The sequence below is a fragment of the Microcaecilia unicolor genome, chromosome 1 (assembly GCF_901765095.1).
Source record: "Microcaecilia unicolor chromosome 1, aMicUni1.1, whole genome shotgun sequence".
NCBI lineage: Eukaryota > Metazoa > Chordata > Amphibia > Gymnophiona > Siphonopidae > Microcaecilia > Microcaecilia unicolor.
This window is the reverse complement of record NC_044031.1, coordinates 243,487,900-243,501,758: the sequence shown is the minus strand read 5'-3', so window position 1 is coordinate 243,501,758 and position 13,859 is coordinate 243,487,900. Positions and strand designations below refer to the sequence as shown.

General features: G+C 40.6%; 1 protein-coding gene across 1 annotated transcript in view; it reads left to right on the top strand.

Moving 5' to 3' along the window:
* The window catches only part of LOC115471506 (E3 ubiquitin-protein ligase MARCH6), a 350,986-nt gene that overhangs the window by 240,386 nt on the left and 96,741 nt on the right, over positions 1-13,859 (top strand). The window contains exons 18-20 of the mRNA XM_030205152.1: positions 628-765; positions 2,436-2,640; positions 5,188-5,257. Of these exons, the coding sequence (XP_030061012.1) occupies positions 628-765; positions 2,436-2,640; positions 5,188-5,257 (413 nt within the window). The remainder of the gene's footprint in view (positions 1-627; positions 766-2,435; positions 2,641-5,187; positions 5,258-13,859) is intronic.

Sequence of the window (13,859 nt, the reverse complement as noted above, 5' to 3'; positions counted from 1 at the left end):
ATTTTCTGCCAAGGCTTTCATGCTATTTCTTTGCTAAGTGTTACAACAGAAAATCTCTAAAGCGTTTTTGTGCTATACATATTTGGATTTTAAATTTGACTACTCTTCACAAATTCCAGCCCAAAGCAAGCTACCTACAGGTACAGTAAGTATACCCATGCTCAAGAGGGTTTGCATAATCTTTTATTTTAAAAAAACAAACCATTTCTAGGGCTATCCAGAATAGTTTGTAATAAAACAATATAATGAATACCTAGCCCATGTAGCCACAAAACTGAGCTTGCATACTTCCATCCACTGTTAACCCAGTGCCACCCAACGGACACAGATCCCTGGAGATTAAGCCCATAAACTGTTAAGGTATATCTGGGGAAAACCACTGCTTATGCTGGAGGTCAAGTAGCATAGAATCTTGCTACTTTTTGAGATTCTGCAAGATTTTTGTGACCTGGATGTGCCATTGTTTGAGACAGGATACTGAGCTAGATGGACTCGGTATGACAATTCTTAATACAGGATACTGAGCTAGATGGACTCGGTATGACAATTCTTAATACAGGATATTGAGCTAGATGGACTTGGTATGACAATTCTTAATATTCTAGTCCTTATGTGGTTTTTTTTCAGTGATGCTCCAGTCAGTGAACTTTCTTTGGAGCTACTTTTGCTACAAGTGGTATTACCAGCTTTGCTGGAGCAAGGGCACACAAGACAGTGGTTGAAGGGCCTTGTAAGAGCTTGGACTGTTACAGCAGGATACTTACTGTAAGTATTGAAAAGTTTTTTTGCATTGCTTCTTACACGGTAGGATTTTACTGTCAAACATTTTCTTTGATTGTTTTTATTTTCGTAACATTACTGATTTGCTTTTCCATGTTACTAATGTGGCAACAGGTGTCTTGGTAGGATCAAGAGTGGCTAATACTATCCTAAAGATTGAGACTCTCGGCAAGGTTATGGTTTTAAACGTAATAAGGAAAAAATAAAATTACTCTGGTTGAGTCATTCTGATAAAATTATTCTGGATAAGATTGACCTTTGATGGTTTTTCCTTGCCTATGGAATGATCTTTCAAGATTTTGGGTTTCCTGGTAGATACCCTATCTTTGAACCACAAATATACTATATTGTCAGAACTGTCTTCTTAAAACTGTGTTCACATCACAGAATTAGTCCTTTATTTACTCAAGAGCATTTTAGTTCAAGCACTTATTCTGTCCATTTTGGACTGTTAACAATAGTTTATACTCTACTATATTGTTCAAACTTTGTTCTAAGATGCAGTTACTTCAGAATACTGTAACCAAATTGATTTTTCATTTGAAGAAATTTGATAGGGCGACTCCAGCTTTAACTCATTTACATTGGCTGCCTATACAGGCTCGTGTCAGTTTTTAAATTGGCATGTTTGATATACGAAGTCTTCAATGGTACCAGCCCGGATTTTGAATGGTTTGTTTTCTTTTCCTAATAACATTAGGTCATCTAGAGCAAGTGGCTGTCCTCTTTTTTTTTTTTTTTTTTTTTTTTTTTTTTTTTTTTCTTTTTTTCCCTTCAGTATCTGGTGTTTGTCATAAGAGTTTTGGAGACTTTAGTTTGTTTATAAGGCTCTTCAGATTTGGAGCGCACTGCCTGAGGAATTGGGAGCTGTGCCTTCTTACCATTCCTTCAGAAATTATTAAAGGCTCACCTCTTTCAGCAATACTTATCCTAATCTGTTTTGACTTACTTTTTGTTATTTTCCAATTTTGTGATCTGCTTTGAACCTTAGCTGAGAGTTGGCAGAATACAAATGACATATTACATCCTATATAATAAAAAACACCACCAACATTCTGAAGCCGAGAAAGTGAAGCCTTCAAGCCTCGAAGCATTCCTGTAACGTTCCGGAACTATGTGTCGTCAATTGAGGAGATGGAGCCTTAGAGCGCATGAATGTTTCAAGGCTTGAAGGCTTCACTTTCTCTCACACACACACACACACACACACACACACACACACACACACTCACTCGCTGTCTCTCACATACACTCTCTCTCTCTCACAGACTCACACACACACTCTGTCTCTCACACACTGTCTCTCTCTCTCTGACACAAACACACACACACTGTCTCTCTCTCTCTCTCTCATACACACTCCATCTCTCACCCACACACTCTGTCTCAAACATACACACTCCGAGGAAAGGGGGGCATGGAACACGATGGGGAGGAGAGGGAGGGGGCATGGAACTCGGAGGAGAGGGAGGGGGGCCTGGAACTCGGAGGAGAGGGAGGGAAGGAGGGGGTCATGGAACTCGGAGCTCTCTCTCTCTCTCTCTCTCTCTCTCTTCGAGGAAAACCTTGCTAGCGCCCGTTTCATTTGTGTCAGAAACGGGCTGTTTTACTAGTTACATTATAAAGCTTATCTCAATAATTTCTCTTTGCCACAGGGATCTTCATTCATACTTGCTGGGAGACCAGGAGGAAAATGAAAACAATGCAAATCAGCAAGCCAATAATAACCAGCATGCCCGTAACAACAATGCCATTCCAGTTGTAGGAGAAGGCCTTCACGCGGCTCACCAAGCAATCCTTCAACAAGGCGGACCTGTTGGCTTTCAGCCTTATCGGAGGCCTATCAAATTCCCACTCAGGGTAAATACATATAATTGCTTACAGTATATACTCACCTAAACGTTTCCCTCATGTATTTGTAGCTTCCCTACTTTGCCCCATATTTTGTCTTTCCATAGGTCCAGCCTTTTTTCCCTGTCCATAGGTTCACCCTTTCCCTTCCCTACCCCAGGGTCTTCCTGTTCCCACCAGAAGCAGCTTCAAGCATAGTGTGGCCCTCTTTTATTGACTTTTGCTATCTTGCAGATTAAAGTGGTTAACAATCTAAAAATGGACATAAAAAATAGAAAGGGGGGAAAAAGGAACTACAAAATTGGACAGGAAAGAACAGTCAAACATCCAGAGCAGCAAAAACTAAAATACTGTAAAACAACTAATAAAAACTAAAGGTAGTGTAGGAAGAGGAGAGAATAAGGGTAAGGGAGAACAGGAAAGGGTAATATAAACATAAATCCAGTGATTGTTTAGATTACCATCCACCTAAGTTACATACAAAGCAGAACGAAAAAGCTAAGTTTTCAAAACATTTGAATTTTTTTCAGAGAGCGTACCACTTGGATAGTTAAGGCATGGAATTCCAGAGGAAAGGGGCAGCAAAATAGAAAGCACAATGCCGGTTGATTCCAGGTGGGCTTGTTTAGGACTAGGTAGAACAAGGTGATGATCATTGATAGAATAGAGAAGAGCGTACTGGAGAGTATATGATTGTAATTGAGGATAGATAAAAATAGGTAAGCCTGTTTATGGCCCTCCAAAGCTGTTCCAGTGTTGCATGGTGAGGGAGGAGTGGTATTCAAAAATTTTTGATCTGATTAATACTGCATTTTAGGAGCAATTGGATTTTTTTTTTCTGTTTTTATTTATCCTTTACAAAATGATTTTTTTTAAAACTGCATTCCTTTTTCCAAGGTTGATTATACAGACAAAATAAATCAGATGACCTTACCTATTGTGTGCAAATACCCAGGTCTGCAGATGAGAAAGTTTTACAAATGGTGATAAATTGGTTTGCTTAGATGTTTTGGGGGCCTACAGTTTTTCCTTTTTGGGCTTTCTAGCACAGTAAGAACTAGGCTTGAGATCTGGTACCACAACCCTTCATTCACAGTGATATGTTTTCTCCAATATTAGGTCTTTTTTCAACTCACCCTGGCCTGGTTATTACATAGAGTCCTTTGTTGTGAGCCACGCACCATTGCTCCTTCTGGAGCTACTGACATGAGCTTTATCAGTCCCAGTGAATGCTGTCTCAGTAGTAGCTCCCAGCCCTGGCCAGCTGAAGAAATAGACTCGATCTGGAAATTAAACCTATGTCCTTTTCATAGCAGAGTGCTCATTACCACAGAGCCACCAGATTTGTCATTGCAGATAAATACTGGAGTGTGGTAGCCGTGTTAGTCCACTCTTAAGGTTATCAATAGAAATCAAACAAAATAAAACATGGAAAAGAAAATAAGATGATACCTTTTTTTATTGGACATAACTTAATACATTTCTTGATTAGCTTTCGAAGGTTGCCCTTCTTCATCAGATAAATACTGAAAATTCCACTTGGAATTGGCTTGTGATGGTTATGTTTGAGCAGCAGCTGTATGGCATAGGAGAGTTATGATATCTGACATGACCTGTGGCTGTTAGAACATAACACAAGGTTTGAAACAGGTCTGTCAAAGCACCAAAAATGACCTCAAATCCTTGACTGGATTTGATATTTTAAATTTCCTGTAATACAGTTTGGAGATAACATATTTCCATCACTGTACATCTGTCTTTTCTTTCCTTGTACCTATCTCAGATCTGTTATGACACAGATCATGCTTACCTTTGAGTGCAAAAATGTCAGCGCTTGCTCATAATTACCCTTTGCATTTCATTAGGGATGGAAGGTGGCATCATAATTATTTATTTGGATTTTGCTCACACTTTTTTCAATAGTAGCTTAAGGTGACTTACATTCAGGTACACTGGGTATTTCCCAGTCCCAGGAGGTCACACTCTAAGTTTGTACCCGAGGCAATGGAGGGTTAAGTGACTTGCCCACGATCACAAGGAGCAGCAGTAGGGTTTCAACCGGCCACCACTGGATGTCAAAACTGGTGCTGTAACCACCAGGCCACTCTTCTACTCTAAGCTAAATAACTGCAATGGTATGTCTAGCATGGATAAATTGTTAGCAAGGAATTTGTCAGTGGTAAACATATCACTATCTTTCCAGTATGTATGTATATTGCCTGCATAGCAGGGGATCTGTTCAGGGTGGCAATGTAGGATACCAAAAGGTATGGTGTAATAACCTTAAGTTCCATCTGTCTACAATATACGGAATTTGAATGTGCCTCCTGCCAGCCTTTGTAATTGGATGCATCTGAGCTGAGATCATTTCCATCTTTGAATTTAATCTTTTATTTTTTTTTCTGGAAAATAAGTTGCTGTGAAATGTGATGTTTAAAAAAAAAATGGCCCACAAAACACCTCCTTGAAGGTGCTCCCTTTCCCTAATGTATAGTATGTTACACAGTTGTTTCTGTATAATCGTTAAACTTTCCCTTTTGTGTTTCATATTTTCAGATACTTCTCTTAACTGTTTTTATGTGCATAACTTTACTGATTGCCAGTCTTATCTGCCTTACATTGCCAGGTAAGTATTTTTCTGTCATTTTCAAAATTGTGCAACTTAACGTTATGTATTGGCATTTGACCTTACAGATTGTTTATATGATATTTGGTTTTATAAGAGTCATAGCTGGTTGAGGAGAAAAGTATTACAGGCTTTTCCTTTAGGATGGAGATCCAGAAGGTTTAATTTGAATCTTTTCAGTAAGGGATTTAGAAATCTCAACAAGCCATTGTTAAGCTGAACCCTTGGAGCAGCCAAGTGTTGGAACAGTATACAAATTAACTCATGTGCAATAAAATCTGTTTCATGTAGAGTTCTGATCACATGACACTACCACTGTGTAAATCAATGAATATGCTACTCATAGAAATAACATGTAAGCCATTACCCTGACATGCAGTGTAAGGCCATTTTTGACAGTTACTAATATTGAACCAATTGATTTCTTAGGGGGGGGCAGTTTCTCTAAATGGTTAGTTTTGCACATAGCTTGACAGTGATACATTTCACTCCTAAGCGAGAGTATGTTGACTGATACCAGTCTCTCAAAGTTACTGCTAGTGTCTAAGCGCATAACACTGAATAAAGTGCTGGATGTTTTTATGTGAGCTGCTTAGGTGTAAGCAGGTTATAAATTTTATAAATAAATTATGTGACACTTTTAATGACTATTTGCTATTGTTAGAATTTTGGGAAGATGTCAAAAGAACATTAGTAATTACCATTTATTTAATTTTATTTAATATATAATTAATTTTAAATAATAGGGGTGGGCAGTTAAAGCATTAATAATGCTATTAATGTGTTAATTTTTAATGCAGATGGTTCTTTTTAACCAACCAACCAATTTTTTTTTTTTTTTTTTAACACAGTCCTACTACCCCCCTCGTTTACCTGTAAAGCTGGGCTTGGGCTCCAGATTTTTTCTACTTCCTCGCTACCTCAGTCATTTTCTTCTGCATGGCCGGGCTGTGCTGATAGTGAGCCGTGCCGTGCAGGAAGTTGGGGAAGTCTCACGGGACTTGAAACCGCAAGACTTCCCCAACTTCCTGCACAGTGCGGCTCAAATATCAGTATAGCCTGGCCTTGCAAGGGAAGTCAAGAACTTAAGGCATTGAGGAAGGAGAAAAAAATCCAGAACCTGAGCCTTTATGTAAAGGTAAACGAGGGAGGAGGGAGCATGAGAGAAACCGGGTGGTCTTTTTTTGGTTGCTGACACGGAGGGAGGATGTCAACTGGTGCCATGTATACATGTATTTCTAAAAATTGGGCACCTATATGTATACAATAGATATTTACCTGGGTTGGAAGAAAGTAAATCATTAAAATATATATAGAGGTTGAAAAATCACCATTTCCACATGTACTATGGTGCCTGCACTTGTAAATAGAAGCTGTAAAGTGGTGGTGGGGGGGGGGGGGGGGTTCTTTTTTTTTTTTTTTTTTTTTCCCTACATTTATTTTTCTAAAATTGATGCTCCTATTATATGTTCTAGAAAATGTATGTGGCATACTCTTACATATTTTATAGAAGGCTCCATCCTGACCTGGACACTCCAGTTTCTCCCTTAACATGCTGTACCAAATGGGGCTTTCCACGAGTATTTGGGTGAAGTAGCCTGATAGTCAGTGGTACACACAGAGAAACTAAATGCCTGAAAGATGGTGACACTTTGGGCAAGGAGAACGTTCCATTCAAAGCAAAACTTAGATTTTCACACTACAAAAAAAGCATTGCAGTCCTAAGCAAAAGAGGTCTCTTCCCGATCACAGGCTGACAGCTACAGTATTTTTTAAGCCATTATATAAGAATATAAGAGGCAGGCCAGTTAGCCGAAACACGGCCATGTCGAGCCCTGTAGATTTGCATGAGTTATGTTGACCTACTAATAAATTGGAATTCATTCTGCATCATCTTAGGACTATTTCTTTGTGTCATCTTCACTGTGTTCTTTGTGGCTTTAAGTTTGCGAAGATTTTGTTCTATGTCCACATCGACTAATTATGATGGAATCGTATTGTTGGGCCCTACCATAAAGAATTAAATAGGCCAAACGACATAATTTGAAGATAGAATGAGCCTCCATTAGTAACCAATGGAGGACACACAGCAGTGGTGTAGCACTCTCGAGCCTAGAAGTTCTACAAATTAACTTTTCTGCAGCATTTGCAATGTCTGAAGTCTGCGATAAATAATTGTTACAACCAGCATAAATGACATTGCAATAGTCTAAATGGCCCATCAGCAGCGTCTGGGCAATCAGCTGAAAAGCCTTTAAGTCAAAGCAAGATCTTGTACATCTTAATTTCCATAATAGACCAAATACCTTAGTCGACACTATTTGTACATGAGACTCAAAAGGTAGTGTAGCAGGACCATGTCCCTCAGGGACACTAATTGGGGCCTGTCTGTAGTCCTTCTAGTAAGCTCTGTTCACGGATATGAGTATTGGAGGTCATGAAAAACAGTGTGAATGTATTTTTGGTACAGAGAAGTCCGGTTCGTTGACTTTTGCTTTGAGGCAGTGGTCCCAGTGGCTCAGAGAACTGCATTGTACACTTGAGGGTACATCGACATTGAGGTCTCTGCCTGCCTTGACGTTGAGCATTGGTAGTGACCAGCAGGATTGGACATCCTCCAATCCCACCCACGGGGCAAGAAATGATTTGTCTTCATCCTCATCAACATTGAAGGACTAAAATGCCATCTGTCAAGAAACCAAGAGGCATTGGCACTGGCTTTGAGGTATGGCATTGAGAGCACTAGGACATAGAGGCCATAAATACCTGAGAAGCACCCCCACTGTGAGGAGTACTCACCCTCCAAGGACTCAAGATCAGTGACACGAGGCCATCGATTCGGTCCCATGTTTTCAAAAGATGTGACTATACCGGTTGAGCCCCAGCCTTTATCAGTGGCTCCTCTCGAGGTGTGGAGCTGGTCCATACTGTGAGGAGACGGGGTATCTCCTAGCTCAATGTGATGTCGAGCATCAAGGGCTTTGACGTAGGCTGTATTGGAGTTTCAGCCCTTTCTGGAGTTCTAGGCCCTGGTGTCGCACTTACATTGATATCGGGCTATCACAAGGCATCGGAGCCAGTGCACATTGAGACAATGTTGGTGTCCAGTCCCTTGGGGGAGAAACCTTCCTTGGGGCACCAGAAATCACGTGTCCCTTGGTGCCCCTGTCCAAGGCATGGTCAACCTGTCAGACCGAGACAGGCACAGACTCACACATCCATGGTGGGTTATTTCTACAAGTCTGATTTGGACTGCTCCTAGGAGTCTGAAGAAGCACTAGAGGTCATCTCAGAGGAAGGTTCCCTTAGTATCCTTTCAATCCTCTCCTGAAGAGCTCTCCTCCTCTGATTTTATTAGGGAGATGGCTAGATCCCACCCATTTAATTTGGACATTGAGGATGAACCCAGAGTTGTTATTGGATGTCTTTGAGTTTGATACTCCTCCAAAGGAAGCTGTGACTGTGCTTGTACACAGAGTTCTTTGGAATGTATAGATGATGCAGTGAGAGACCCCTCTCTGTACATCCTCTAGAGTCCAGAAGACTCCTGGATTTGAGAAGTTTCAGCTTCCTTGGCATTCAGTGGAGGTTGAATCCGCTCTCAAAAGAGCCAAGAGCTCCAAGACTCAATCCTCTGTACCTCTGGGGAGGGAGGCTTGGACTTTAGAATCTTTTGAGAAGAAAATTTTCAGAATGCTATGCTTGCCTCCCACATACATTCTTACCCAGCTCTTAATGAGCATGCACTAGTGGAACTTAGTGCACAGTGTTGTGGAGTTTGCAGTCTCTCTGCCCCTAGAGAAGGCTGCAGAGCTCCTCCAGCTAGTAGCCTAGCAGTAAGAGTGTAGAAAGCACATGGTCTGGGCAACCTATGATGCTTTTGATATGGCTTCCAGGGCCTCTGCTTATGGGTATTGGGTTGTGCAGACTCACCTGGTTGTGTACGTCGGACCTGGAACCAGCGGTTCAGGAAAAGCTGGTGGACATTCTGTGTCAGGGTGATAATCTTTTTGGTGACAAGGTGGAGGAGATCACTGACATCAAGAAGCATTCTGAGACCTTCAAGTTGCTGTCCCAGCCTATTCCTGACTCAGCTGCCTCATCGAGGAAATAACCTGACGGAGGGCAACAGGTATTCTCAAAGGCATAGGTTTTTTCTCTCCTCTAACCCTCACCACCCTCCCATCCCAGAAAGAGCTCCTGCACACAGCAGCAGAGGGATCAGAAGTCCCAGCCAGCTCCTGGCTCAAAACAAGGGATAAGCTCTTGATTGGTTCCAGGAGAACATAGCCACAATAAAAGTAGTTATTCCAGATGATCTACTGGTAGAGGTAGACTGAGTTTTTGCAAGCAAGGTGACCCCTTGTAACCTCAGACCAGTGGGTTCTCATTGTTGTAAAATTAGCCTGCATATCATAAATCCTATGTGGATAACATTTACATACATATTCATGCAATAAACATAGACAAAATATAACTGATATAATCAGTAAAATAACATAATCAAATTTAAACATCTTTAATATCTCTTATGTGATCTGAATCACAGGACATCAATTAAAGTACAAGACCAAAAGCTTGCTGAAATAAAGTTGTCTTTAACATCTTCTTAAACTGAGAAATAGACTGCAAAGAATGAATTTGATAGGGTGACTCATTCACATTTTTGGTGCAACTACATAAAAAAATCCTAGCTCTATTTTCTTCAAGTCTAATAGATCAAAAAGAAGATACATCATATAATGCAGTTAAGGATTCCGAGGTCCGTACCGGTTGATGCAGATACAAAGTTGCCACAATAGTCTGAGAGAGCATTAATTAAAAGTTTATCATAACCAATAAACAAATTTCAAAAATAAAATAAAAATAAATTAAAAGTTTAAAGATTAGCAATAAAATTTTGTAAGAAATTCTAAATTCAACTGGCAACTAATGTAGTTGCATCAAAACTGGTGAAGTATGATCAATTCTGTTTATTCCATACAGTACCTGAGCTACAGAGTTCTGCATGAGTTGCAGAAATCTCAGACTTTTCTTCATCAGTCCTAAGAGCAAGCTGTTAAAATAGTCATTATTGTACTTTGAACTACAGTCCGAAAAGTTTGAGCAGATACTCCTTCAACCATCATACCACTCTAAGCTTAAAGAAAATACTAATCATTTTCAAGAATGACTCCTAAGGAACGCATTTTATTCACCAGAGAAATGTGCAAATTGTTTATATTAAAAGACAATAGAAAATCAGGGCTTGGAAGACTGGATAACAACATAATGAGTCTTAGCCATTGTCTGCTTTAGCCTGTTTGCTCTCATCCATTGATTAACTACATTTAAGTAACTCCAAGAATTTTTAAGGTGTAATTGGAAGATTCAGTTTTGGTGTGTTAATGGTGGTGAATTTGTTCGTGTTATGTTGAGAGGTGAGTATTAGGCATTGGGTTTTTTCTGCATTGAGTTTCAGCTGAAATGCATCCGCCCATGAATGCATGATATGTAGACTCTGGTTGATCATTGGAAATTGCTTCCATAAAGACTGAAGCAAAGAATTCATTCAGTTTCTCCGCTATAGCCTTGTTCTCCCTGAGTGCCCCTTTTGCTCCTTCATGATCTAACAGTCCCACGGATTCCCTCGCAGACTTTCTGCTTCTGATATACCTGAAAAAGTTGTTGCTGTTAGTGTTAGCATCTGCAGGAAGTTTCTCTTCATATTCTCTTTTAGCCTTCTTTACCAGTGCTTTGCATCTAACTTGCCAGTGCCTGTGTTCTTATTTTCTTCATTTGGGTCCTTTTTCCATTCTTTGAAGGACATTTTTTTGGCTGTAATAGTCTTTCACTTCACCTTTTATCCATGCTGGCTGGCGCTTTCTCTTATTTCCAGTTTTGCAAATAGTAGAATGCATCTGGTCTGGGCTTCCAATATAGTATTTTTGATTAGGTTCTTTTTAACCATTTTCCTCATGTTGTTATAGTCACCCTTTTGAAAATTAAATGCAGCTACAGTAGATTTCCTTTGTGGCTTCATTCCAGATGGCTTAAAATTGATCATGATATGATCCCTGTTCCAAGGGGACCCAACACCATTACCTCTCGTACTATGCCCTGCACGCCACCAAGGACTTTGATCTAAAATGACTCCCCCCTGCCCCTCCCTCTTGTTGGTTCCTGGACCAGTTGCTCCCAGGAGCAGTCATTTATTAGGTCTAGAAATTTTATCTCCTTGGCACTCCCTAATGTAGCATTTATCCAGTCTATATTGGAGTAATTGAAATCACCCATTATTGTATTTTGCCCAATTTACCAACTTTTCTAATGATTCCATGCTGCTACCTGTTTCATGTGGAATGTTTATTTTGTTTGACTCAATTCCCTTTTTAACATACAGTGCAACCCCTTCTCCAATTTGATATTCTGTATCATTGCGATGCAATTTATACCCTGTTAGCACAGTGTCCAGTTGGTTGTGATTGTCCTCTTTCCACCAGGTTTCTGAGATGCCTGTTATATCTATCTCATCATTTAGTGCTTTATACTCTACGTTAATGCATATCAGTTCAGTTGGAAGTAGCAGATAAGTGGAACTAGATTTTTGGAATAACGGTTCTCATCCCACTATTAGTGTATATGATATATTTATATACACTTTTGATAGTTTGTACCCCTGACGCAGCCTGAGGGCAAAACATGGCCATGTCGGGTATTCCAATAAATGCATTTGATTCCACTGCTTTGTTGTTTTTTTATATACTGTTTTGTAAGCAGTTGTGTGCCTGTTTGTATTTTTATTCTGCTTCAATAGTATCCTTCAAGTATACTCCACACTGAACCATGTGCTCCTGGGCGACTGTGTGCTTCCCCCCACCCCATTCTAGTTTAAAACCTGCTCTTTCTCCTTTTTAAAAGTTAGCGCCAGCAGCCTTATTCTCGGGAGAGGGAGAGCACCAGATCAACTTCTGTATCATATGGAACATTCTAAAAGCTTTCAGAGATCAGCTACTGAATCAAATTGTCCTCATTCAAACAGATAATCAGGTTGCGATGTACTAAGTGGAAGAGTAGCTTAATGGTTGGTGCAGTGGGCTTGGAAATGGATTCAATTCCCATGGCAGCTCCTTGTGACCCTGGGCAAGTTATTTAACTCTCCATTGCCCCAGGTACAAAAACTTGGTCGTGAGACCATTAGGGATAGAGAAAGTACTTGCAAATAATAAAATGTAAACTGCTTTGGTTATACCACAGAAAGGTGGTATATCAAATCCATGACCCTTTACTCTTTAAATCAACATGCAGGGAAGCATGGGTTTATACCTCCTATTTCATGAAGCAATTAGAATGTGGCACTGGGCCACCTCCCAGACATAGTCCTCAGAGCCACTTATCTGGTAGAGAAGAACAGTTGTCTGGCAGGCTGAGTCGGGTCATACAAACACATGTGATCACTGAATGTAGGCATAGCCAGGGAGATCTTCAGGGAGTGGAGCACCCCCTTGGTGCACCTCTTCATCACTTACCTGAATCACAAGGTCCCCAGTACTGTTCCAGACTAGGATCACACAGCAAACTAGCCTTGGATGCTTTTGTCCTTAATTGGGGGAAGGTCCTTCTGTAGGCTTATCCTCCAGCACTTCTCTTAGCAAAAACTCTCCTGAAATTCAAATAAGACAAGGCAACAATGACCTCATCACCCCATACTGGGCAACGCAAGTACGGTTCCACATGCTTCTGGAGCTAGCTTGCCAGGATGCGTGGAGACTGGAATGCCTTCCAAACAATATGACTTAGAACAAGGGATCTCTCTTGCATCCCAGTCTTCAGTCCCTAGCCCTAATGGCTTGGATTGAGAGGCTAGAGGTCAATTCCTTACATCTGCCTGAGGGTGTCTCTAGGGGTTTGCTTGCTTCCAGGGGCGAATCCACTAGAAGGTGATGTGGATTGAAGGTTTGCTATCTGGTGTAAGAGCAAGGCCATAGATTCTTTCTCCTGTCCCACACGAAAACTTCTAGAATAACTTTTACACCTCCCCAAGTTTGGTCTAAAGATCCAGCACTGTAAAGTGTCCACCTCAGTGTAGTCAGTTTATCACCATTTAAAGGGTAATTAAACCCATATCAGCATAATCTTTAGTTGTCAGCTTCATGAGGTGCTTACTGTTAACTCAAACCTCCTGTCAGGCCCCCCCCCCCCCCCCCAAATCATGGGATCTCAATGTTCTCACCTTGCTGACGAAAGCTCACTTTGAGCTACTTGACATGGAAGGTTCTGTTTTTCGTGTCAGTCACTTAAAGCTTGCAGAGTAAGTGAGCTCCAGGCCCCTCCAGGCAATTCAAGGGGATGGGTTTGTTGCATGTTCTGAATTTGTCTGTTTTTGAGGCAGATGACTGACAGGATAATATTTAAGAAGCAAACAATTCTCATGAATGGAGTAGGATGAGTGACAGTTGTGTGATGTATATAGTACTGTGTGGTAATTTGTGGGGAGGTTGAGGGGGAAATTTTTGTGAATCATTTCTGTACATCTGTGGGTGTTATGTTTTCATTATGTATGTTTTTATTGAATAGAGGCAGAAAAGAGCCTTGGTTAGAGGCCCTGTCAAAATGTTATGTA